At 36.9% G+C, this 25,465-nt stretch overlaps 1 protein-coding gene and 1 non-coding gene across 2 annotated transcripts in view; both read left to right on the forward strand.

The window, feature by feature from the left end:
* LOC113583835 overlaps positions 1 to 25,465 on the forward strand; it is a 28,025-nt gene that overhangs the window by 1,381 nt on the left and 1,179 nt on the right. Inside the window, exons 2-24 of the mRNA XM_027020411.2 lie at positions 1,037 to 1,182; positions 1,289 to 1,441; positions 1,674 to 1,811; positions 3,237 to 3,388; positions 4,141 to 4,244; positions 4,422 to 4,614; positions 7,091 to 7,222; positions 7,646 to 7,789; positions 9,334 to 9,472; positions 9,563 to 9,716; positions 9,917 to 10,053; positions 13,145 to 13,256; positions 15,127 to 15,190; positions 16,542 to 16,748; positions 18,216 to 18,361; positions 18,654 to 18,772; positions 18,872 to 18,996; positions 19,442 to 19,539; positions 22,096 to 22,232; positions 23,037 to 23,161; positions 23,284 to 23,429; positions 24,562 to 24,664; positions 24,836 to 24,978. Coding sequence (XP_026876212.2) covers positions 1,047 to 1,182; positions 1,289 to 1,441; positions 1,674 to 1,811; positions 3,237 to 3,388; positions 4,141 to 4,244; positions 4,422 to 4,614; positions 7,091 to 7,222; positions 7,646 to 7,789; positions 9,334 to 9,472; positions 9,563 to 9,716; positions 9,917 to 10,053; positions 13,145 to 13,256; positions 15,127 to 15,190; positions 16,542 to 16,748; positions 18,216 to 18,361; positions 18,654 to 18,772; positions 18,872 to 18,996; positions 19,442 to 19,539; positions 22,096 to 22,232; positions 23,037 to 23,161; positions 23,284 to 23,429; positions 24,562 to 24,664; positions 24,836 to 24,978 — 3,107 coding nt within the window. The 5' untranslated portion in view covers positions 1,037 to 1,046. The remainder of the gene's footprint in view (positions 1 to 1,036; positions 1,183 to 1,288; positions 1,442 to 1,673; positions 1,812 to 3,236; positions 3,389 to 4,140; positions 4,245 to 4,421; positions 4,615 to 7,090; positions 7,223 to 7,645; positions 7,790 to 9,333; positions 9,473 to 9,562; positions 9,717 to 9,916; positions 10,054 to 13,144; positions 13,257 to 15,126; positions 15,191 to 16,541; positions 16,749 to 18,215; positions 18,362 to 18,653; positions 18,773 to 18,871; positions 18,997 to 19,441; positions 19,540 to 22,095; positions 22,233 to 23,036; positions 23,162 to 23,283; positions 23,430 to 24,561; positions 24,665 to 24,835; positions 24,979 to 25,465) is intronic.
* Positions 781 to 895, forward strand: LOC113583859. Its single transcript, XR_003411352.2, has one exon. It is a non-coding gene; the product is annotated as a U5 spliceosomal RNA (small nuclear RNA).

The raw sequence follows: 25,465 nt of genomic DNA on the forward strand, positions 1-25,465 counted from the left end.
GGAAGATTTTTTTAATGCTGTATTCTAGAGTAAAAATATGTGCTGAGATGTAGTCTGAAAAAAAAGGTCAGGCTCGATGGGTTTGTTACCTGGACAGGTTAATGGGGGCGTGTCTTACAGTGCTGATCTGTACAGCACTGAAGAGAGATCTGAATACAGAGACATCAGAAGGGCAAACCCAGTCTTCCTCTGTGGCTTCACCTGTGCTCAGATCAAAGAAACATAGTGCTGAAGAAAGATGAAAAGGGAGAATGACAGAATTCGAGCTATGGCCAGAGTAAAAAATTGCTTGGCTTTTTTAAATTAAATTTGAAAAATTTGCATAGAAGATCTATGCAGGATTACAGACAAGTGAGTGAGGAATCCAAGTCTCCTGGTCCATAATAGCCATAGATAGATAATGTCCAATTCACATTTCATTCAGTGATAATATTTTGTAGTTGTGACAAAAGAAAACATATGTACTATATATGGATTTTTCGTGTGATGGCGATGTGAATAGTCACTCCCATCACTGTAATTTTTATTGTTATTTGAACTCCTATTCAGTGCAAATTGGCTCTAAACATTATAGTGGTCTTATAAAATTACAGACATATTTCCGGAATGAGTAATCTAAACAAAGAATAGGCCTACTGTTAACAGAGTGAACTGAGACTGATATTTTGGATTATGAATGACTCAATATTCTGAAAATTAGTTAATTGATTAGTGAGGTTTATTTTTTGCTCACTTGATTGATTATCATGTAAAGTAATAGAAAAGCTTTAATATGAATCATAGCTTTGGTTTCTCTTCATTCATGTGTAAATCTTTTGCCTCTTACTAAAGATTTTATTGAAGGGGAATGTTAAATAATCAAACACATTTTTTCCCCTTCGGGATCAGTGAAGTCTTATAATTATTGCTGATTATTTTACAGATTTGTCTACATTTATTTTTTTCTTTGTATGTAATTCATCTGTGTTGATAATAGTCCTGATTCCTTTTATGTATCCTCAGCATCTGTTTTGCATTTATAATTTCCATGTAAAAGATTCGCAGTGATGGAAAAGCAGAAAATATTCAACCTACTTAAAACTCAGAGATTGGATAAATACTACAACAAATTCCTTGAGCTGGGGATTGAAAGTGAACAGGATTTTTTGGACAGCATCACTGACAAGAACTTGGATGACATGGGTATGGCTGGGTTAAAATGATTTATGTGTAATATGTGTAATGCTGTGTGTTATATGTGTAATGTTAAACTGGACTTTTTTTCTTTGGTTTGTTTTATTTCCAAAAGGGTTCAGTGTAGCTGAGAAGAACCGGTTCAGTAAATTGACAGAACATATTCAAAGACTTGGCACAGCAAAAGAATTTGAAGTGAAGAAATCACTTGAATCATACAACCTGTATTTTGCATTCCCAAAATGTCAAGCGCATAATGAAATCACAGGTAAACATAAATATCAGAAGCAAAAAGTAAATATGGACTTTCAGTTTTAAAAACTTACTGTTTATTAAGAGATTTTGAGTGTGAATTAGTGTTATATCAGATAAATCTACCTGCTGGAAATGGACTAATCCATGAATTCCTCTTTTGTTCATTTGTTTATGAATATTTATGAATCCCTTTTTTGTTAATTTGTGTATGAATCTTTATGAATTTCTGTTTTGCTCATGCACAGGAATGGACCCTTCCCAAAACACCATGGAAGATCTTATGCTCAGGATTTGCCATCAGAAGAACATGGATGACATGACATCTGTGTGTTTATTCACAACTGATGGACTGCCCTTGACAGATGATCCCTTTTTCAACACTTGTGAGTCAGTCAGAATCACTTTAGTCACCAGATGAGGCAGACCAGTTCAATCCATATATGCAAGAACATGTTTGTAAATGTGTAAACCTAGTGCAGTGAAAACTATGCAATACAATATGTAAATCACATACAGTATCATGCGTTAAGGGAATGTCTGTTTATTTGGTTTGGGTGGTTGGTTGGAAAGGTTGAAAGCCACTGGTTTTGATGGATCGGTGAGAAGAGTTTCTGAGCTCCCTGGCTGTGTAGGACCCATGTTGATTATTTCAGCTCTGTTCCTGGCACTGATGTCATGAAAACTGCTGCAGACCAGTCAGTCTTTCTACTGTGTGCAGAACTGTGAGATGTTCAGTTGGTGTCATCAATATGTTGATGCTAGTGAGGCCTACTAAGGTTCTGTTGTCTGCAGATTCTATCAGCTTCATGGAAGGGTTTTCTGGAGAAGCACTAGGTAGAGAAGGGATAAGAGAACACAGCCTTGGGGATCACCAGTGCTGATGCATAGGTTCTCCAACAGCACAAGCTGTCGCCTTCCTGACAGGAAACTGAGACATGAACCACCTTTGGTTCTATTCATTTTTCATGGAGCCATTCTGGCAAAAGCAGATCTGAGGACTGCAAATATAACTCTGGCAGTGTAGCCTGGAGTGTCCAGATGATTGAGGCCAGTGTAGTCTCAGGTGGACTGCATTACTACAGTATGTTGTGAAGGTAAACTGTATTGGGGTTTTTTCATAACTACAGGTAATAAAGCAACCTGACCTGATTCGATTAGGTGAAGGAGAAAGAGGCAAAGTGGGAACCCTTGACTAGAATCAAGGATGGCTGACTTTTAACTTTCAGAAGTGAGAGTAAATGTTGTAGAGTTGGTTAGGTAGTTGGGTGGATGATGTGGTTTGTGGGGCTTATTTTCTTAAAAACAATATCTAGTGTTTCATGTCATGAATTCTAGCAGGGAAATAGTGCTATATTGAGTGCTGCAGCTACAGCTAATGTGTTATACACCAGGCTGCACACACATGTTATATGGAAGTTAGCATAACACATTTTGCATTCATAGCATTGCTTACACAAATGAATGTCTGCAGAGGACTGTGAGTGACTGAAGCAGGAAGGTGTTGTGTATTCCTAGAACGTAGGCAGCCATTCTGTGCTGTGTTCCAAATGTGCTTAAGAATGGAACAGCCTTCAGTGACATAGCAGCAGAGAAATACAGTCTACCCTGTCTTCTGGTTTGAGTTTGGGATACACCTAATGTTACATGGCCATGAATTTGTGCGTGGCAAAAACAATTCTCTTTTTACCTCCAATTTATTCATTGTATTTTTTTTGTGCTCTGTATGCTTTTATTTTTGTTTATATAAAGCACTTTTAATTAACTTTATGTATTGAATGAGCTGTACAAATAACATGCTTTGCTTGTAGGGTCTCTGAAAGACAGGCATATTGAAAATGAGAGAAAATTATATGCCATATTTACACCAAAGGAAAACTTGAAAGAATCTCCTCAATGTCCAAGCCAAGCTAACATAACAAATGAAGGACCAAATACTGTCCGCTGTCACGTCATGCTGAAGGTACAGTGTACAGAGATTTGCTCAAAATAGTGCACAGTGAATTCATAAATCTTGATTTAGTCCACACCAAAAGAATGTTTTACTAACAACTGTTCAACTGTTTTATGTTTCACTCATGTTAATTTGCCAAACATTCATAGTACACTGAAATAGTACACTTTCATAAAACACAGTTTTAGGTGTCCACATGTAGTTTAGATGTCCACATGTAGTTTAGATGTCCATATGTGTAACATTTGTGGCCTGAGTGCCACAGGGTGCGGGGCAGGACACCAACTTCCTCCTTCGTACAGAACATTTACTAACACTAAACACGTGAGACAGAGGTGGCACACACATACAACATTTACAATAAACATAACTTTACATTTAACATTAAACAAAGATGTATACACATTTACCGGAAACTGCACAAACCAACGTTACAGCTACACAGATCTAGTTGAACACACACATAGCGACAATGACCAACAAAGGGACCACACACGGATAGGGGTTTAAATAGACACAATGACACTTAAGGACAAACCCTGTACACGTGTGGGCAATCCTGGGGGGTGTGGTTACAAAACAGACAAACACAGTACATATGTGGATCCCCCTGCACGTGGCGGGCCATACCACGTGACTCATGTGGGAGGAGCGGTCCGTGACAATATGTAGTTTATATGTCCACGTGTAGTTTAGATGTCCATATATAGTTTAGATGTCCACATGTAAATAACCAGTTATTGCATTCATTCTTTTTATAGGGGATTCATGAAATCCATGTGGATCTGGAGCAAAGCACAATAGTTGACTTGAGGGGAAGACTTTCACTTGAAAGCGGTATACCTGCACATGTGTTGCACCCCAAGTAATTATTCATTTATTTCTATATGTATAATTATACCTGTAGATACAGTAAATAGTTATGTTGAATGCCAACTAGAGATTCGTAACACTGATAATGAAATTTTAAATGACAAGGTAATGGTCCTCTGCGGAGAAAACTAGGCTACTGTAACTTTGTCTTAATAATTCTTTTCAACAGAGATGAGAATTACAGTGTCAGTGACACACTGTATGACCTCGGGGTCACTGAAGAGGAACCAGTATACTTCACCCTGTCCTCATTTCATGATCTAGTACCCTCTTTCAATGACATGTTCATCAGTGATGTCAAACCCATGGTACAACAGTCACAAAAAGGCCTAAGTGTTTTCTACTCAACTCTGCGAGCCATTGTAAGTTGCCATTACTTAGTATGTAAGATTTTTTCTGACTCTTTAAAATAATTTTGTTACAGTTTTGGTACTGTGGGGCAAGACTATTCACTGTTTTGTAGGTCATTAGAAGTATTTTATAATCAAGATGCCATTTTACTTGGAGCCACTGCAATGTATCTAAAACAGAAGTAATGTGATCAGCATTATGAACTCATTGGAATTTGTTAATTGGTACATTAGATAGAAAGGCATGACAGCAGTCCAATCTATATGTGATAAACAGATGGTCCAGTTTTTCTATAATAGGATGAGATTATAGTACAGCATTGGACATCGCCTTCACTAATTGACACACCTCTACAGTATCACTTCTAGTAATCTCTGAGTAGTGAAGGCATATATCGTTAGCTCCTCTGTGAATGACTATCTTAGAGAACCTATGTTGCCTAAAACTTTAAGATTACCTGCAGTGTGCAGCGCCCTGGCCCCTGGTATACAGCTCACTACTGCTGCTGGTGTCCCTAAAGGTCTAGCTAATTTTACGTGTGACAGAATGGAGTCTCCTGTTAATTGAGCTCATTCAACAGGTGTCTCATCAGACACATAAATGTGAGGAATATTGTGCTCCAGTGAGCCAAAGCTCAGGTATTTCTCCATGATGTCATCCATGCTGCCAGGGCTCTGATGCTCATTAATTGAGGGCTCGTTAACTTCAGATGAGGCATCCATAACTTGTGCTTTTAAATCCTCAATAACTCTAACACTGTCTAAGGTCTGAATGTAATAACTCTGCATATTTTTATAAGCTTTTTATGGCCATGTCACTTGACAGAAGGAAAGTACAAAATGACAACAACTATTACTACATAACTAAGATTAAACTCACACACTGAGAATTAATAGAATAAGGGAAGAAAGAATTAAACTGAAGAAAAATATTGTGACACTTTGAGTGGCTCTTTTTAGATTAAATAAACACTCAACAGACTCAGTCACATATCAGTGAAGTAGCAGTAGTGAGGCATCTGAATACATTCAGTAGTTCAAATCAAGAGAATTTTAAATAACTGTAAATATTATTTTTTATAATCTAATAAATTCAGTTGTTTCTCACTTTATTTGGAGTGTCTAATATCTGTAGATGTTAACCTGAGACGACACTGAACATGTAACAGGTATAATACATACCATCACAGCATACTCAACAAGCTGCTATAGACGTGCTGTTGACAACATTCTGTAACTGAAATTTAACTGGATTATGGTTAGGGTAAGGATTAGCGCAGGGATGAGGGTTAGAATTAGGTTTTTGCTTATGGTTAGGATTATGATGAGGGTTAGGATTAGGTTTTGGGTTAAGGGATTAGGTGTTAGGTTAAGGTTAGTTGGGAGGATCTGAGCTCTGCTCACTGGTGTCTGACCCTTGAAATATTCCAATTGTGAGTAAACTTGACTGCGATTGTATCCATACTCTCTTCTGATTCATTCATAACAATGTTACAGATATTCTGTTATGTTTATTAATTATCTATAAAGTACTACTCACAATGGTGTTACCGAAAATATGAACAGATCTATAGTTCTTTAATTAGGAACCTTATTATGTACCATAGACAACTACAGAACAAAACCATTGTACAACATAAGCAAAAACAATATCAATAGTGATAAAATAGAGAAAGCATCAAGAAAACAGTGTTTTGTCTTGACTTTAGGTTGACAAAAGCAGAGGAGTAAGGACTGTGATAGTGTTTAAAAGTCTAGGGGCCATGATACTAAAAGATCTGCCCCTACTGATTACTAGTCCAGATGTAGGAAAGAAGTCCTCAGCAGAAGACCTGATAGTAAAGAAGGTCTCAACAGGGAAATGTGGACAAGAAACATAAAAAAGGGATTCTAGGCCATCTGTATGTTAAAAAGTAGTTTAAACTTGATGCACAAAGGACAGATAGTCAGTATATCTGGAATAGGATTGTAAACAGAATTTTTAAAATAAGATAGAATTTTACAATGAGTTAGAATTCTATTAGCAGAATTATGAATATACTGAAAAAAAAATGCATGCTTTCATTAATAACTGAAAAGAGAATTTCAGTGATTACCAGAATAGGACATTAGGACAGCATGGAGCAGGGTTTTGCATCTCATATTCAGCAAGGGGCAGAAATGTGCAGTTATGTGCAGGTGAAAAAAGCACTCTAGACAGTGGCTATAACATGGGCTTCGAAGAGTCACAGAGTACTCCCATTATACCTGGTACATTCAATACAGACAGACTACAACCAACCACAGAAGTTGTGACGGTCACCCAATCTAAACTAAGAAGAAAATGGTATACATGTGGAAGATTTAAAAATTCAACATATGTAACTTATTGTTACACTGAGACAAGTCACATGAGCCTTGTGATATCAAATGTTTCTAAAGATGTACACGTCTCAGCACATGGGTTTTTACTGTTTGGCTTAACCAAATTTGTGTTTTCATTTTACAGACAATGAGACATAGTGGAGAGGACTTCAAGAAAGTGATTGCATACATTCGAAAACTAAGTGGGTGCAATCCTCTGGCTCAGAGCTTGTACCAACTCATATGTAAAACTGTGAATATTACAAGAATCCAGAAGGTAATGCAGTCATTTAAAACTTCTCTAAGAGTAAAAGAATATGTTGGAGGAATGAAAAAGATATAAATGTGATTCAGATGTGAAGACTTGAAATATTGATTCAGATCTTGATTCAGATGTTATAATTAAGTCACATAGATTTCAGAATCTAATAATAAAAACTTGAATAACTCAGCAATTCTTGTAGTGACATTAACATTTACATTTTGGCATTTAGCAGATGGTCTTACATGTAACAGTGCTGCAAAGACCTACCACAGATATGATACATTGCCAACTCAACACAGTTTAGTTCAATGTTATGCTTTCATGCCACACTTCCATTAATGACAGAATGTTTTGACAGAAATGTCAAGCAATGAGGGACTTTGAAGAACGTCTCTGAAGTGACTAGTCTTATAATTCTTCTTTTTTACTTTCCAGGTTGCAGTTGTTGAAGGGCTTTACTTTCTCTTCAGGGAATTGTTACCAAGCCCTACTAAAAGAACTGGGGACAAGATCATTGAAGATTGGGAGGTTTTTGAACATGCACCTGTTTGCTGGGCCTACCTTCTATCACACGGAGAGGTATACAAGTGGTTATTCTCTGGTTCTTTGGCATTTTGGTGATTGTAAATCCTGCATCTGTTGCCAGCAGTTGTCTGGTTGTCTGATTGGTGGATTAATAATGGATTTACAGTTTGTTTGGCTGGTGGATGTCACATCTTGTACTCTGACTCAGCACAACACTCACTACACTACCCACAAGCCCCTAGTTCGGTTCAGATCACCTGACTACTAGGTCCACCTGTTACTAGTTATCACTCAATATCTCATTTATATAATCTTCCTTTTTTCCAGTCAGTCATTGCAAAGTCTCACCTGCCTGCCTTACAATTCCAAGCATTAGTATTTATTATCGCTTTCATGGTTACAGCTCTCTTTTTGCCAGTAAACCTTATTTGCTCTTTTGCCTGGTCCCTATAGGATTTGTTTGCTATTCACCTGTTTGCTGGATATCACCTCTGCTTGTTATCTGTCTATGCCTCTGAATTGCCCCTCTACATCATTAAAACCTTTTACCTGCATTCAACTCTGACATAATAATTGATTTACGGTTTGTCTGGCTGGTGGGCAGGAGCAAATGCAAGTTTAATGGGAAGCAGAGCAAACAAAAACAGAATAATCCAGAGGCAAAAAACAAACAGGCAGTGGTCTGTAACTGTAACAGGCAACAAAACAAGGTCAGAAATACAAAAGAAAACTTATGTGAGACTTCACAAAGACATAGTTAAAGGGGAGACTTATATACACAAGGTAACGATGGTAAATGGGGAACAGGTGCAGTCAATAAACAAGGGAATCAGATCTGACAATATTAGCAGGAGGATTGTGGGAGTTGGGGTTCATGACCACAATGACAGGTGTGAATGAAGGAGCAGATGTGAAATGAAATGAGGGAAGTTGTAGACCTTTGGAAATTTCTTATAAAACCTTTTAACCCCTGGTGCTCAGCACATGCGCTAGCCCGTCGGCATCGATGTATTGCAATGTGTTTATTAATATCTTTGCAATAAGACAGCATCAAAATATGGTTCTAGCGTTTCCTGAATCTTTGAAAAAGAGTCTATGAGAGGTTAGATTATAGGTTAAGATATACAGTATGTTATGTGAGTCACATGTTCGTGTGTCAATCAGGTCTTACCCATCTATTCACCATGTGTGATTGATGAATTTGTGTGTCAATCTGTGTGAAACTAACCAATAAACAATCATGCTTTAACCTTCATGTAAGAAAAATTTCCTTCCTCCTTCTATCTACATCTAGATAACATCTGATGTGAACTTTATACCCCAGAACAATATTTATTGTGGTCTGAAAGGATTTAAGGAGGATCATTGATAGTGCCTACAGCATGTGCCTCATCTACAAAGGAATCCATTATGGGGAACTTGAAACACTTGACCCTTGTTTGATGTTTGTGGGTAGCATAGGTAGTAAGAGATGAGCAAAGTAAAAGTCAACCTTTTATTTTTCATAACTGTCACACTTTGTTTATTTGTTTATTGTTTGTAAAATGTTGCAAGCCAGGCAGAACCTTTCTAACACTCAGGAGCATTTGTCCCTTTAGAACGAGAGCTTGGAGCATGAAAATTATGCTCGGATATCCCTGAAAGCACAGTCAACAGGCCAACGTTTCTCTGAACCTGTAAAAGTACCAGGAGTGCCTGAAATATTTGACAGGGAATATGTTCTAGAAAAAATAAAAGGTAAGAATTTTCTTCACTTTTCATAACTGTTTTATGACCAGAATTTAGATTTATTTAAAGCAGACTGTTTAATAACTATAATTCCTTAAGATGGTGAAAAAATCCCAAATTGCACCATGGAGAACCTTAAAGAGACATCAATTCAAAGAGAAACTGATGTTGAGAGAATTTTGCTCAGTGTCCCACCATTCATGGATGCTTTTCCACTCTGGATTTCATATGCTCCTACACAACCTGCTTCCAAGTATGTCATTCTCACTTGTAGTAATGACACATTATGAAATTAATCATTGAATGACCTCATAATTGGCCAGTCAAACTTTCCCCATGATTGCACACAATAACTATATTTTCAAAGAACATTTATAAGATTTATTAATTTAGTTGTTAGTTATTATAAAATGTTATAGTCATGAAATTCATTATGTCAATTATGTTATTTAGTTTTGAAATCAGTACAGGGAAAACATATGCCCAGATGAATCAGGACCTTGCAAAGTATGAGCACCTCAGAATAACTCCACCATTACAGCTGAAGCCTCTGGGAGTTGAAGGACCACGCTTGGTGTTTATCAGTGAAGGTAATGCATCCACTGGTTTTCCTTTGATGTTTGCTAATATATATTTGAGAGTGGTCATTTATGTATTATTTACACACAGGATCAAACTATGTGTAAATGTGTGTGAAAAGAAGTAAAGTCAGTCAATGTAAACATCTTTTTTTTTTTTTTTTTAAGATCAAGTAGTAATCACAGTGTAATTAAGGACAATTCCAAAACTACAAGTACAATTCCAGTCCAAGGTCAATTAGATGGAAGATACAGACATAAAACCAGAAAACAAAAATATGGGCAGAGTGCAACATAAATATTTGAGACTAGTGAGTGAACAAGCTAAGATGCATACAAACAATAACCACTCAACGAAGGCAGGAAAACATGGGGTATAAATACAAAAGATTAATAGGTTCAGATAATGAAGGATGTGGAGAACAGAGCACAAGACAGGGCAGAGACAAAATGTAACAACAGCAAAAGCACATGGCGCTATTGCCATTGGAACCACAATGCCATGGTGGGGAGAGGCAACTGTGACACTCAGTTTACAAAGATTAGTACTGAGCCTTAATAGTGTTGTGAACAGTACTACTGAAAAATGTCAGACTTCTTCCTTTGAACATGGAATGTGCTGGGCAGAAACATAATTTAAAAATATGATAAACACTCAAAATCCTATAAAATGCACACCTATGTTGTGACAAACATTTCCGTTGTAGATCTTCATCACCTAATTTACATGCTGATGCAGGTCCTCATATAAATGCTTATTAGATGTTTATTTAGAATCACTGGTTACTTAATTAAGAACAGTATACTGGGTAGGATCCACATATGCTCTCAGAACAACCTCAGTTTTTCATGGCTTCTATGAGGTGTTGGCGTTTTTGAACATTTGACTCTACAATGGGTTTGAGTTTATAAAGGGTTAAGGCTAATGTGCTAAGGATGTGTTCAAATCTTGCATCTGATCAGTGAATATCTGGATGATGCATCATGGAAGAGTAGTTGGACCTGTAGTTCATGTCTAGAAACAGCAAATAGCTTATTTGTTCCAATTCAACACCCCCAGGCAATGTTTTTGGCTACCTTATCTGTGTGTAAGTAATTGTAAAAGCTAACTGTAAAAGCTGATGTCTGTCTGTAAAGCATCCTAAAGTCTGAGAAAGGTGCTGTATAAATATAACTAATAATAATACTGTTACGTTGAAAGGTAAGGAGGTGGAAACATGCGCAGAGAAGAGCAAGATTTATTATGGGCAAATCCAAAATCAGAGTCGTTGTAGCAATCCAGGGTCATAGAGCCAACACAGAGATCACGAAAATACATGACAAAACAAAAACACACAAAGACAAACTGGGGAATCAGTCTATAACAGAGACTATGGAAAACTCAGGGCTAAGAAACATGAAGGCTAGGATACACGGAGTACAAACTTACAGGTATACAGAGACAGGCTTTCAAAAACAGACATTAAACCAATCAAACTCATAAACACAAATGAACCTAACATTCAAATACACATGCAATGAACAGCAAACACACAGGCCTCAAGACAGGGTTTAAATACACGAACTTAACAAGACTAGAAACGATGGACAGATGTGGAAAATCAAATGAGGGCGGAGAAAACGAAACTACGGAATGGAACTAAAATACACAAGACAAGCTCACAAGATCACCTCTATAAAAGATACACAAGATCACCTCTATAAAAAAAGATACACAAGATCACCTCTATAAAAGCAGAAATGAACAAGTGTGGCTTGTTTGGAAAAAGCCTGTTCTGTCTAAAAAGAACATAAAAGCATGGCTTAAGTTGTATCTGAACAAACCACAAGACCTCTGAAACAATGTCCTTTGGACAGATGAGACCAAAGAAGAGATGTTTGGCCATAATTCACAGCACCATGTTTGGGTAAAAGCAAACACAGTATATCAGCACAAACACCTCATACCAACAGTGGTGAAGGGGTGATGGTGGCTTATTTTGCAACCACAGCACCTGGGCATCTTCCCTTCACTGAGTCCACCATGAACTCTTGTGTATACCAATATATTGTAAAATTAACTGTGAGGCCATCTATCCAACAGCTAAAGCTTGGACAAAACTGGGTCATGCAACAGGACAATGATCCTAGTCACACCAGCAAATCTACAACAGAATGGTAAAAAAAAAAAAGAAAGAATCAAGGTGTTACAATGGCCCAGTCAAAATCCAGACCTCAACCCAACTGAACCGCTCTGATGGGACCTTAAGAAAGATGTGAATAAACAAATGATCAACAACCTCAGTGAACTGAAGCAACACTAAAGAAGAGTGGGCCAATACTCCTCCAGAACAATGTGAGACACTGATAAAGTCATAGAGACTTATTGCTACTAAAGGTGGTGCAGGGCTAGTACAGTAGTAAAGGTTTTGGCCTACTAATTAGAAAATTGCTAGTTTAAGTCCCATCATTGCCAAGTTAGCACTGTTGGGCCCCTGAGCATGGCCTACAATGTCAGTTGTTCAAATAGTAGTTAGTCACAATTATAAGTTGCTTTAGATAAATGCATCTGCTAAATGCTGTAAATGCTCTACAAGTTATTGATTCATGGGGTGCAGGGTGTTCATCTGAGGTTTTATTTACCTAATCTTAAGACCTGCTATGGACCATTTTATTTATTATGTCCTGATAGGTAAAAACAGAATTCATAGAGGGTGTTCTTTGTTTTTTATATGACTGTAAGTGTAACTAATACTAAATACAGTACTTGTGTTGAGCAGTTCTTACCTACCTATAGTCTGATTTGGGCCATTCTTCAAGAAGAACCTCCAGCCATTCGATTGAAGCTTTCAGAATTCTAGTTCACACTCATTAGGGATCAGTGTTTGACAACAGGGTAAACCTATTCCTTTAAAGTGGCCTCGCTTTCCTCAGCTGTTACACAACTATGCTGAATAATCATAATTGCACCTATGAGATGACACTGCATCTATAACAGCTTCTGACACATCTTTACATTTTCTTTAGATATAATATTCCACACCACAATATCACCTGTGTAAAACCCATATTATAATTTATCCTGATTATCCTGATCAATATGTATTGCTTTTTACCTTTACAGAAAATCTTGCCATTTACACTAGTAAAGACAAACTCACACCTCAAAACATTAAGGTGTTTGACTGTCTTGCTGGGAAAGAGGTCACCGTGAATGTTGAAGAGCTGGCCAATAAGTAAGGATTTTACCTCCTCTATTATTCTCAATAACTGAAGCCACATTTTCACTGACATTGGGAAAGTCACATTATTATTCATAGTGCCAATGGCAAAGTGTGTACTGCTATGTGATATTTTATCAAGATGAAAGAAGGCCTCTGCTCATTCATATGTGGACAGCTGGCAGTATTTCAGTCCAAACTCTGCAAATTGGTTCAACTATTATTGGTAATTAAGATATCTACAATAGCATATTGAAGTTAAAATTTAAAAATACATTTGAGCTCAAAGGGTAGATTTACAGCTTTAATTTGTGTGTATTTACATTCAAATAGGGTGAAAAGTATAGGAATTACATCCATTTCATTCACAAGCCCCATCCAATACTCTCTGAGCAAAAATTATGCAGCATTCAATGAGAAAGTGCAAGTCGTGAAACTGTGGTGCCTCCAGTTTGGCATGCTGCCTCGTATTAGATTACAGAAGCAGAGATTACAGAAGTAGAGAGGCTGGAGAGCATTCTGAATAAGACTGTAAGGAAGTGGGTAGGGTATTAGTGGTTAAGTATTACAGCGTGGCATGGGAGAGGAGTGCTGGAGTTACCACTGGCAAGCTTGGTTGAGGAATTTAAAGGTGCTAAGGTGGCTCATAAAATGATTTTGTTAGTGTATAATCAGGTGCTTAGTGTACTATCTTGATTTTGTTAGGGTCAAAGGTGAGTTGTGAGATGATTTTCATGAGGTGATAGGGTCCAAGCATGCAATGATGTCAGCACCAGTCGCAAAAGTAGGGAGGAAGTAGAATCTGTACTGTCAGTACAATTAGCTGCAGTTCGGATAAATAAAGAGCAGGTCTTGGGTCAGGTGTTTCATGGAAAGATTTTAATAAGGCCACATCTCCAGAGAGAAGGCGAATGGTTAGTAGTTTTTTCTTAAACAGGAAGAGGAAGCACGGCACACAACAGCAGCTTCACAGGGAAAACAGGGACTATGGCTTTGTTGGGAGAATCTAGAGAAGTGGAGAATCCCCTGGCGAGTGTTGTGGGTGATGGGTGATGTGAGTCACATTAAATTTTTGCGTCAACTGACTTAGGGTGTCTTTCCTACCAGCAAAACCCTGGATAGTGGAGTGGTGTAGATCCTAGTTGTAAACATATGTGCAATGACTGGGATGCTGAAGCATATTACCTTGATGCTTGTTTTGACCACGTGTTTGTTTCACTTATTGAACTGATGGTTTGCCATGTACTCTGTAAGTAAGTGGATAGTATGTGGATTTTAACAAATCTATTCAAGCATGCAGTAGAGGAAACATTCAAAAGGAAGAAGCTGAAGTATACAGACTTGGTGGCTGAGGTGAGAGAACATATTGCAGACACATAAAAGACCAGTAGAGATGGGGAATAGACCAGTAGAGATGGGTGATAGACCAGTAGAGATAGATGTTACACCAGTAGAGATAGCTGCTAAGAGAGAGGTGAGAGAACGTTTGTTCCGGGTATATATAAGGCCAGTAGATTAGGTGCTATGGGATTTTTAGCTACGTCTGCCACATCTTTGCTTGTGGAATTTGTTTTTAGAAGTTGTAAGCTAAGGGAATATGTGAAAGAGTTATCAGAAGTAGCTGAAAGGCATAGCTAGTATGAGGATGAGGAGAGCACAGGCTAGTTAAGTGTGGAATGGTTAAGGTGTTCAGTGTTTTGGGCATGTCGAGGACTAGGAGGTGAATGGATTGTTGTGTCTTGTCATTTTCATGTATAGAATGATAGATTTGCATGGAACTGGTGGCACTGAGCATACTTTAACACTAGAATGACTAAAGAATGCTAGAGTGACCCTTGCTGTGAAGGTAAATATATATATCTGATTTCTTTTTTATTTCCCCTAGACTGAGAGATGCAAGAGCTGACCTAACTTTCACAGTGACAAAAACACCAAAAGAAGCAATAGTGGTATGTTATAGAAACTCCTCTAATGATTATTTAAAATCAAAGAGCAAAAGTTGTCTTTCCTGGGATATGTTGAGGCTACTCCTCCAGTTTAGGAGTCACTTTGGAGCCACTCATTTCACATTTTCTCTATTTTCTCCTTCAGTCCCTGGTATTTCACCATCTATTCATATTGCTTCTTTTGGATGTTTACATCACTTGGGATTTCCACCTCTATTTCAACTGTAGCTTTCTGCATCTAATCTACTATTACGAAGTCTTGTTGGGTTACCATTAGTTGCTTGTCTGCCTGTCTGGATTTGGAAGTCCCACAGGGCCTTAGATTTGTTGTTTTTGATCATGTTCTTTGGCTCCTTTAGACTTGGGATTTCTAGCTCATATGTCTTGCATATATTTTTGATTATGATCCCTGCCACTTTTAATACAAGTTGCATAGTTAAAGAATGGTGAAACTGGTTTAGGAAAGAAAATGTTTCTATTTTTATGCGTTTTGAAAGTCACTATATATATATATATATATATATATATATATATATATATATATATATATATATATATATATATATAATGTGTGTGTGTATAAGGGATATAGTTTATTTAACCTCATGTTTGCCATACACACAGTGACTTTCAAATATATATATATATATATATATATATATATATATATATATATATATATATATATATATATATATATATATATATATAATGTGTGTGTGTATAAGGGATATAGTTTATTTAACCTCATGTTTGCCATACACACAGTGACTTTCAAATATATATATAATGTGTGTGTGTATAAGGGATATAGTTTATTTAACCTCATGTTTGCCATACACACAGTGACTTTCAAATATATATATAATGTGTGTGTGTATAAGGGATATAGTTTATTTAACCTCATGTTTGCCATACACACAGTGACTTTCCAAAAAAAAATAATAAATAAATAAATATATATATATATATATATATATATATATATATATATATATATATATATATAAAATGTTTGCCATACACACAGTGACTTTCAAAATGCATAAAAATAGAAACATTTTCTTTCCTAAACCAGTTTCACTATTCTTTAACTATGCAACTTGTATTAAAATATTAATTTATGTTATACTAATCATGATTAATAATGGATTGTATCATTTTTATACACATTTTGAATGAGTTAATTACTCTAATTATAATGAATCAAGAGTACGTTTTTGGCTCTGCAACAGTTGGAGCATCTACAGTATCTAGAATATCACCAGATGTTTGACACATACGAAGATAAAAGTACTCTTGATTGTTGCTTTGATGTCAATCTTGTTTTACCTTTAAATACATTTCATTTTAGGTGCTCTTTGATTCAAGTTCTTCAATGCATGAGGAATGCTTTGATGCAGAGTGCCAGATGAAACGAATTGATGCTATAAAACAAGTTTTTGACAGCTTTTCAAACCGATGCATGGCTTATGATTTCGACCATGTGATCTGCCTTGTGAAATTTGACTCTAAAGTGAAAACTCTTCATACCTTCACTGAAAATTTGGAAACCTTTAAGGTAATTTTTGAATGAAACTTTCATAAACTTTCTGAATCCCTTTTCTAATGGTTTTCCCCATTAATTTTGCTTAAAGGAGGCATTGCAAACAAGTGAGCTTTCCCTGCCAGTCCATGTTTGTCATTGTATTTAGAAGGTGAGAAATTGTGAAATGTGTAGTGTGTTATGACAAATGTCCCTTTTCCTGGTTTCTCACTTGCTGCTTAATGTGACATCACACTGAGATAAGCCACCCCACTTAAATAAACACCAGGATTTACTTCACCACCTCCACCTGCTGATAGCTTGGTCAGGATTTGCTAACTTCTCTACCTCCACTTTGTAAGAGTTTGGTCAATAGCTACAAAGTTAGGTGGCTGTTAGGTGTGCTAATCCAATACCTCCATAACTATCTTTCCTATTTTATAAATTATAAAAAACTATTGATATTTCACAGTGTTTATAGAATTATGGAATTCAAGATTTTGAGCTAAAAGGTTATGACAGGTGTTGGTCTGTCAGCACCATAAAGCAATTTAAGTTTAGTCTGAAGAATAAAATGAGCCATTTCTAACATTCTTGTAGTGTGACCAGTGCAGGGAGAGAGCAAGACATTAGCGCATGTTTGGTGTGTCTTTATTCTCCACTGGAACAACAGAAAGTCCATGACACAATAAAAGTAAACAAAAGAGCACATTAGCAAGCTGGCGAAAGCAAACAGAACAGAAAAACAGCAAAGAGCTTGGAAGCATAGAGACACAGCAGACTGAGTAGCCTGGTAGTTAAAACAGGCATCTATAACACATCAGAGTGAGTAGCCTGGCAGTTAAACAAGCATCTACAACAGAGTGAGTAGCCTGGCAGTTAAACAGGCATCTACAACAGAGTGAGTAGCCTGGCAGTTAAACAGGCATCGATAACACATCAGAGTGAGTAGCCTGGCAGTGAAACAGGCATTTATAACACATCAGAGTGAGTAACCTGGCAGTTAAACAGGCATCGATAACACATCAGAGTGAATAGCCTGGCAGTTAAACAGGCATCTATAACACATCAGGCAATAAATAATTACAGCATTGGGAGTGGGCAAGGTGGTGTGTGTGTGTGTGTGTGTGTGTGTGTGTGTGTGTGTGTGTGTGTGTGTGTGTGTGTGTGTGTGTGTGTGTGTGTTAACACATGCCTATGGCAGTGGGTGTGTCCTTTGGGCTGGGTAACATTAACGCTGCATGAACACAGAGAGCAAAACAGTATTGTTCAGTAAAAATAAACCAAGCAACCGTCTCTGATCTGACTTAGAAATGCAGAAGAGGATAGAGTGTCAATAAAAAATAAAAGCTTATTCCAACAAGTGTCAAAAAAGTTGATTTTGTCCATTTTCAGCTTTCTTTCATGTGGTTATTGGATCTTTCCTATGGTTATTGTTGGTACATCTTGATTTACCTTCTGGAAAACCTACTGTTTAATATATCATTGCTCTCCTTTTTTCAGGAATATGTTCACAGTCTTCAGGCATCTGGAAATACTAAATTGTATGATGCTTTAAACCACGGAGTTAAAGAACTTAATAAAGTAAGAGAAAGATTTACTGACTGCAGATGCCGCATTTTGTGTTTGACAGATGGCAATGATGTTGGGTAAGTTCTTCTTGATAACTGGTTCAATTCACAAAATGACAAGAAATATAAATCAAATTTTGATCAAGTTTTTTGTACTTATCTGCTACCTTGGAGGCTTGGACCTTGCTAGTAGCCTTGGTAGGCATTGTCTGACATTGGAACTATAACATTGTAGTCACCTTTGGTCAGAGACTATAACTCATGGTTTTATTTATAAAAAGATACACATGTAGCTGTGTATTTAAATGATCTTTAATTAACCAAAGTAAGACTCCTGGTGAAATAACTGTTTTCCTCTAACAAATCTCAGATCAACAATCAAGCCAGTTGATGTTGCAAAAACACTGATTACATCAAACATTATTGTGGATTCTGTGCTTGTTGGTAAGGTAGATAACACCGTGCTCCATGGAATCAGCAACGTCACAGGTTTATTTGCCAGTCTTTATCTTTCTTTATTTTTACGATTGGCTAAAGCTTTTCTGCTGCATATAAAGCTCCCAGACACAATGTCATCATGTGTTGTAGGAGGATGCTGTTTTAAACCTAACACAAGTAAAGAAGCTGTGCAACTTTTTGAAATGGAAACGGTCCTGTCATTAGAGCAGAGGAAAAACAAAAACAGGTTTGATGTATCGTCCCTGCAAAGTGAGGTATATGGCCATTTATTTTCTATAATTATTGAAAAGAAAGATTTTATCATTCATTGCTAGTCCATATCTTACTATTACTATTCAAGAATAATTTGCAGTAACAATTACTATGCATGGAAATGACTCTTAGAGTTTTAAGGATATTTTTGGACTTTAACCTGTTTGTACAAGCTAAGGATGTTGTCTAGGCTTCTGTCTAGACACCTAAGCACTTTTTTAAGTCACTCTAGATAAGAACATTGTCTAAATGTCATAAATATGTCATAAATGTAAAATCAAAAATGTAAACAACACTAACTGGAGACAGTTACCTTAATGTTTTAGATGCAATAATTTTAATACATTTTAGATTATTTTACTTGCTGTGTTCATAAAAGTTGTACATCGGTTGTTTGTCATATTAATCAAGGAGGTTTTTACTCTAAGATTTTACATTTTATTACAGGAAGATCTGAAAAATATTTTTAAGAGGCATGGTTATGATGACAAACCTGAAACGAAACTACCACCACAAATAAACAATAAAGTGACTATGACACAGAAGTAAGTAATATCATGTCAACAGGAATTTACAACTACAAATTGTATGGTTTTGCCATAATTCAAAAGAGTTCATGGAAACAATTAATCCTGTTATTCATTCATTCATTCATTCATTCATTCATTCATTCATTCATTGTAATACTTCATTCATTTCTTATGTAATGTGGGGAAGGTTGAGGGCGAACACACATGTGTAGTACCATCATCTCGTATGTGAGAATGAGCAGAATCATAGACTAGGGAAGCCATAATGAGAACAGAAAGGATAGGTGAACCACAAGTTTAATATAAGAAACTAACTAGAGAAACACAAAATACAGAATGGAACAAAGGAAACAAACAGAAGACTAGTATTAATCAGGGTGAGGATGAATACTAGGTAAATAAGGGAACTAAATACTAAGGAAAGACAAACAGGAAAACAATGAAGCATAAAACTAAGAAAAGCAGGGAAGAAAAACAATAAGGAAGGGGAGTACATATAACCGGGTTACTATAGCTAGACAAACGATAACAGAAACAAACACAGGGAACAGAACTAAAAGGAAAACCAGACAACATTAGCATATATGAACATGGGAAAAGAAACCTAAACAGTAACAAATCGATAGGAGAACACCTGACAAGAAATGAGAACAGACTAAGACTGGTGAATATGAATAGCGAAAGCAACGCAGTCAAAAGCATAGAGGGAAAGTACAATAGATGGGAGAACAGGATAAACTTAATGAACATGAACAGGAAAAACAACATAAACAGAGAGCAGAGAGAGAGAGAGTACATTGGAGAGGAGAACAGACTAGAATCAGTGAACATCAACTGGGAAGGCAACACAGACAGAGAGGGCAACTTAACCTGGAGTACAGAGAATACGCATAGTGGGGAACGAGAAGCTCGAGACAGATGATGACATAGATGATGACATAGACAATGACCAGCAAACACAAGACAAAGGAAGAAGGTTTAAATAGGAACACTAACGAAGGACAAACGAGGAACAACTGGGGCTAACAGGGAGGAGACAGTGAACCATGGAAACAGACAATAGTGGGAAAACACTACGTGGTTAGGTAGCTAGTGAAACAGGGGATGCTCCAGTCCATGAGTGTGACACCTTAAAAGTGTACTACTTTTATTACTGGCATGCTAGAGTACTTGTACATGTATAATCTTAATCAGTCATTTAAATTATATATATGCTGGCATTTCACGATAACAGCACAGGATTTTCACACGAAAATTGTATCAGACTGCAGATGCATGGCTCAGTAACAACTGGTTTTATGCAGCCCTTAGGTGTTTTGTGGACATACAACATAGGAAATGAATACTGTGGATGACTCATGTGACCTGCAGATAGATGACATTTGGCGTGCAGCCCGTTTAGTCAGACACTGAAGGAAAGTGTGACTGCACACGCACATCAAATTCCAAATCTGCCATTACCTTTCAGTTACTTTATCCATCTGGATCTGGACATCCCACAGGATCACAGTCTTGTTGTTCACCACCACTCTGTGGTTCCTCCCATTTGGATTTGGGGGTGTCCAGCTCATATGTCTTGTATATGTTCCTGTATATGATCCAAGCCACTTTGTTGTGTCTCTCAGTGGCCATGCCAGCATCTTGTATCCGGCTACCAGGGGCAGGATGGTCTCAGGGACCTCTTTATGCACTCTGTACCTTGGGTCTTACAGTGTGCTTTGATTGATGTGCTGAATTCAGGTTCTTGTGCAGCCACGATTGGTGCTGTCCTTCAGTCCTGCCTTTTCTAGGCATTGACAGGATTCTTATGTCAGCTGCCTCTGCTATTTGTCAACGGTACATTCCATGTAAGAACTTAGCCTTCTATGGAATCTCATCTGTATCCTTGGTATCCTTGTCATCTCTCTGTTTGAGGCCCTCACTCATCAGCTCATCTTTGGGGGCCAGTGCTTGAGTGTATTCATGGATGTTTGTGTCTCACCCTGGAGAGTGGGTTACACCCCTCCTTCCCACTGGTGTACAGCGTTTACATGTAAGACTTTGGGCATATATAGGACTTTTGGGCATTAAGAGTTTTCTGGATTTGATATATGCATCTTCCAGGTTAGTGTACCTGCTGGTTAACTGATGACTGGCTGGTCATACATATTTATGGCTTTGACATTATTACGGTCATTTGGCTGGCTCTTGGGGACCTGTTATATCCTGTGAAGGTACTTGGGTGTTGCTATACTTCTGGTTTCTGTGAGATTCAAGAATCTGCAGGAATTTGTAGTTATCCCCCAGGTATGTTATATGGCAGTCTAGGTGTTCATGTATTCATGTATGTTTGTGGCAAATATCCATATCATATTATAATACTGCCAGAATTACTTTTTAGTGCAATGAGTTTGCCAGCAAGGCAACACTGTTTGTGTTGTGATTTTAAAATAAAATTGATGAAACCTTAGTGTGTTCTTTGTGTTTTTGCAATATGTCTTTCAATATGAAGGCTTATACACTTTTTCTTCATTTGGTTGTAGCTGCAGTTTTTGTAAATATGAAATTCTCTCCATTCATCTTAATTTACAGTGCACTGAAAAAGAAGATCCAAGAATCAAAGTCAAACCGCTTTTTGGACAAAGACAAACGGATTTTGGAGGAACTCAAGAGTCTTCACTGTGACCCCCATCCATTCTGCACAGTTCTTCCTTCTGAATCAGATATCAGTGAGTATTAACAGATAATAAGGATAAACTTTCACACTGACCAGATTAAGAGTTAAAAGCAGAAAGCACTGTTTACCTCAAAAAGCATATGCAGAATTAGTGTAAAATGTATTTCTGCCAAATTATACAAGTCATTTTCTTGTTGTGTAGATGCTGAAACATCTTTCTATTTTGAAAGCAAAAACATGCAGACCCAGTAAGATGGAGTAACTCACTTTCTGTTCTGTTTATTCTACAACAAAATATATAACGCATAAAGTTTCTCTCATAATAGACAATTGCAGACCTCACACCTGACCTCATTCAGAGCTCTCAGCCATCTGCTCTGGATGTGAAATGTCTTCTGGCAGCACACATGTGATCATATAGATTTGCTTTAGATTAGATAAATGTATAGATTTTAAATGCTCCAGAACTATAGACAGAAAGCATTTTTGCATATGTAAATTACAACAAATGAAAGACGATAGTTCAACATTACATGACGTCAACAATATGGTATAATGGTACATTAAAATGGTACATTATATATATATATATATATATATATATATATATATATATATATATATATATATATATATATATATAAAATATTGCATAAAAAAATAACAGGCTCCATGTTTTCAATGCTTTAAATGCACTCTTTAAAAACAACAGCAGGTTAATTTTGGTGAAAAATACACATTTTAATAACATAACTATATAATCCTACCTCTGCTACATCAGTGTGCCAATATGGTTCACAACTCACAGTGGATGCAAATAATTTTCAAGGCAAATTCTTCGCATTACTTGTTTTAGCGTTCTGGAAGATTTTGATGCAAGGTCCTCCCGATACACCATACGAGAATGGGGTGTTTGAGCTGTATTGTCAGTTTGGCCAGGACTACCCAGTCAAGCCACCAGCTGTGAAATTCTTCACACCTGTATCCTTTTGTTTGAATATTTATTTTCACTTTTTGTTTCAGTCCTGTTTTGCTGGTATAACAAACTCATGTTTTCTTCCTCAAGTTCTTCATCATTGTAACAATCCTCAATTTTGATAAAGATTTATCACTGCAATGTGAACAGCGTGGGCAGAATTTGTCACAATATATTTGATCGTAACTACTCAGCCCAAATAACCATGAGAGAGATTCTGGATGCTATATATGGGCTTCTTATAGTTCCTGAACCAGAGGACCCTTTGGACAGGTGAACATTATTATTATTATTATTATTATTATTATTATTATTATTATTATTAGTGCCTTTCTCAAAGCTAAGGCACTTTATAGACAGAAATCAGCTTTTACAATCACTCACACACTGGGTTTACATACACAGAACAACAACCATCACTGGATACACACACACACACACACAGCACCACCCATCACTGGACATACATACACACACAGAGCACCAACCATCACTGGACATGCATACACAGAGCACCAACCATCACTGGACATCATCACTGCTCTGTGTGTATATCCACTGATGGTTGGTGCTCTGTGTATGCATATCTAATGATGGTTGGTGCTCTATGTATGTATGTCCAGTGATGGTTGGTGCTCTGTGTATGTGTGTCCAGTGATGGTTGGTGCTCTGTGTATGTATGTCCAGTGATGGTTGGTGCTCTGTGTGTGTGTGTGTGTCCAGTGATGGTTGGTGCTCTGTTTGTGTGTGTCCAGTGATGGTTGGTGAGTATGCTGTATGCAAATTGGCTGCTAATTCTTTCTGATGTATGACTGATTGTAAAAGCTGATTTCTGTCTGCAAAGAATCCTTTAAGAATGATCAAAGCATCTGTTGAGAATGGTGCTATATAAATGTGACTAATAATAATAAAAACCACGCTGTAACCCCCTTCAATGATAACCTGTATTCAGGATATTACACAGTGGAATCCTTTCAACTTTTTGAAACTAAACCCCAGTAAAAATTAAGCTATACCTATTGGTGGAAAATCCATAGTAACTGAATTTCCAATATGAAACTTGGTATAGATGGGGTGTCTGTTAAACCTTTTTTGGTAATTTTCAAATTAGGTGTTATCTTTGAGCCACATATTGAACCACACATTATGACATTGCTCAAATTCATCCTTGCTTTCTTTCAACTCCATAAAATGAAACTTCTCACCATGCTTAACAAGACAGGTGCTGAAATATTGTTTTTATTAATATAGCTTTATGCAATAAGCAAGATCAATTATAAACTTATAAATTCTATAATGTGGTTTAAGCTTATTGTCTTTAAGGCAGATGCAAAAACTAGGAATGTAGATCTTCACCTAAAAGAAAGAAATAATTGTGGATATTAATTGATCTTTTTCAACTAAGTGTCCTGGCAGAAGAATTTATGTGCAGCAAAGAAAAATATGAAGAGGAGGCTAGGAAAAACACACAGACCAATGCAGGTCCATCCATGGATGACATAGAAAAGGTAATACAATTTGTGTCAATACATCCCCAGATCATCACCAGTGCTTAAACTTTTTAAACCTGCGTCAGCAGTCGACTCACAGTAAAACATTACACTGCAAGGCTATATTTCTGTTTATAAACAGAAAACAATGACTTTTTTTAATTATGTTTGGTGTTTAACATGTTTCAGAAATATGTGGGTCCAGAACTGTCCAAGATAACTCTACCTCCTAATCTGGTATGCTATCTGACCACAAAATTGTTTGTTGATCCAGTGAAAACCAAAGATGGATTCACTTATGAGCGTAAAGCTATTGAAAAACATCTTAAAAGGTATGTTGAGGTATATATTTTTTTAATGTTTTCCAGTTAAATTGCTGTTTTTTTGTGTTTAGTCTTAGTATATCATACCACGATTACCGCAAACCAAACCCACAAGCAGTACAAGTGGTGGGCCAATAATCTTTTATTTATTAAATTCTTTTTAATCTTGAATAATTTTATTAAAGCTTGAATTATTTTTATTAAATTTCAGTTCAAGCAGCACATTTCTAAGAATGGTTTACTCAACAGTATCTCAAGTTCCATCTCAAGTTACATTATGACAACATAGGAATCCTAGTGTTGGTCTGGTTGGTGGGCGGGCTCGTGTGTGTTGGTCTGGTCGATGCACAGGCTCATGTTTTCCAGTAGTAAAACAGACACAAAACATGATACAACGCCAGCCCACACATACACTCATTCGAGTTGTAACAGCTTCATGACAAATACACAAAGATCTGAACTAGTTACAATAATAGCATATAACAAGAGAAGACCT

This window comes from Electrophorus electricus, chromosome 2 (genome assembly GCF_013358815.1).
Source record: "Electrophorus electricus isolate fEleEle1 chromosome 2, fEleEle1.pri, whole genome shotgun sequence".
Taxonomy (NCBI): domain Eukaryota; kingdom Metazoa; phylum Chordata; class Actinopteri; order Gymnotiformes; family Gymnotidae; genus Electrophorus; species Electrophorus electricus.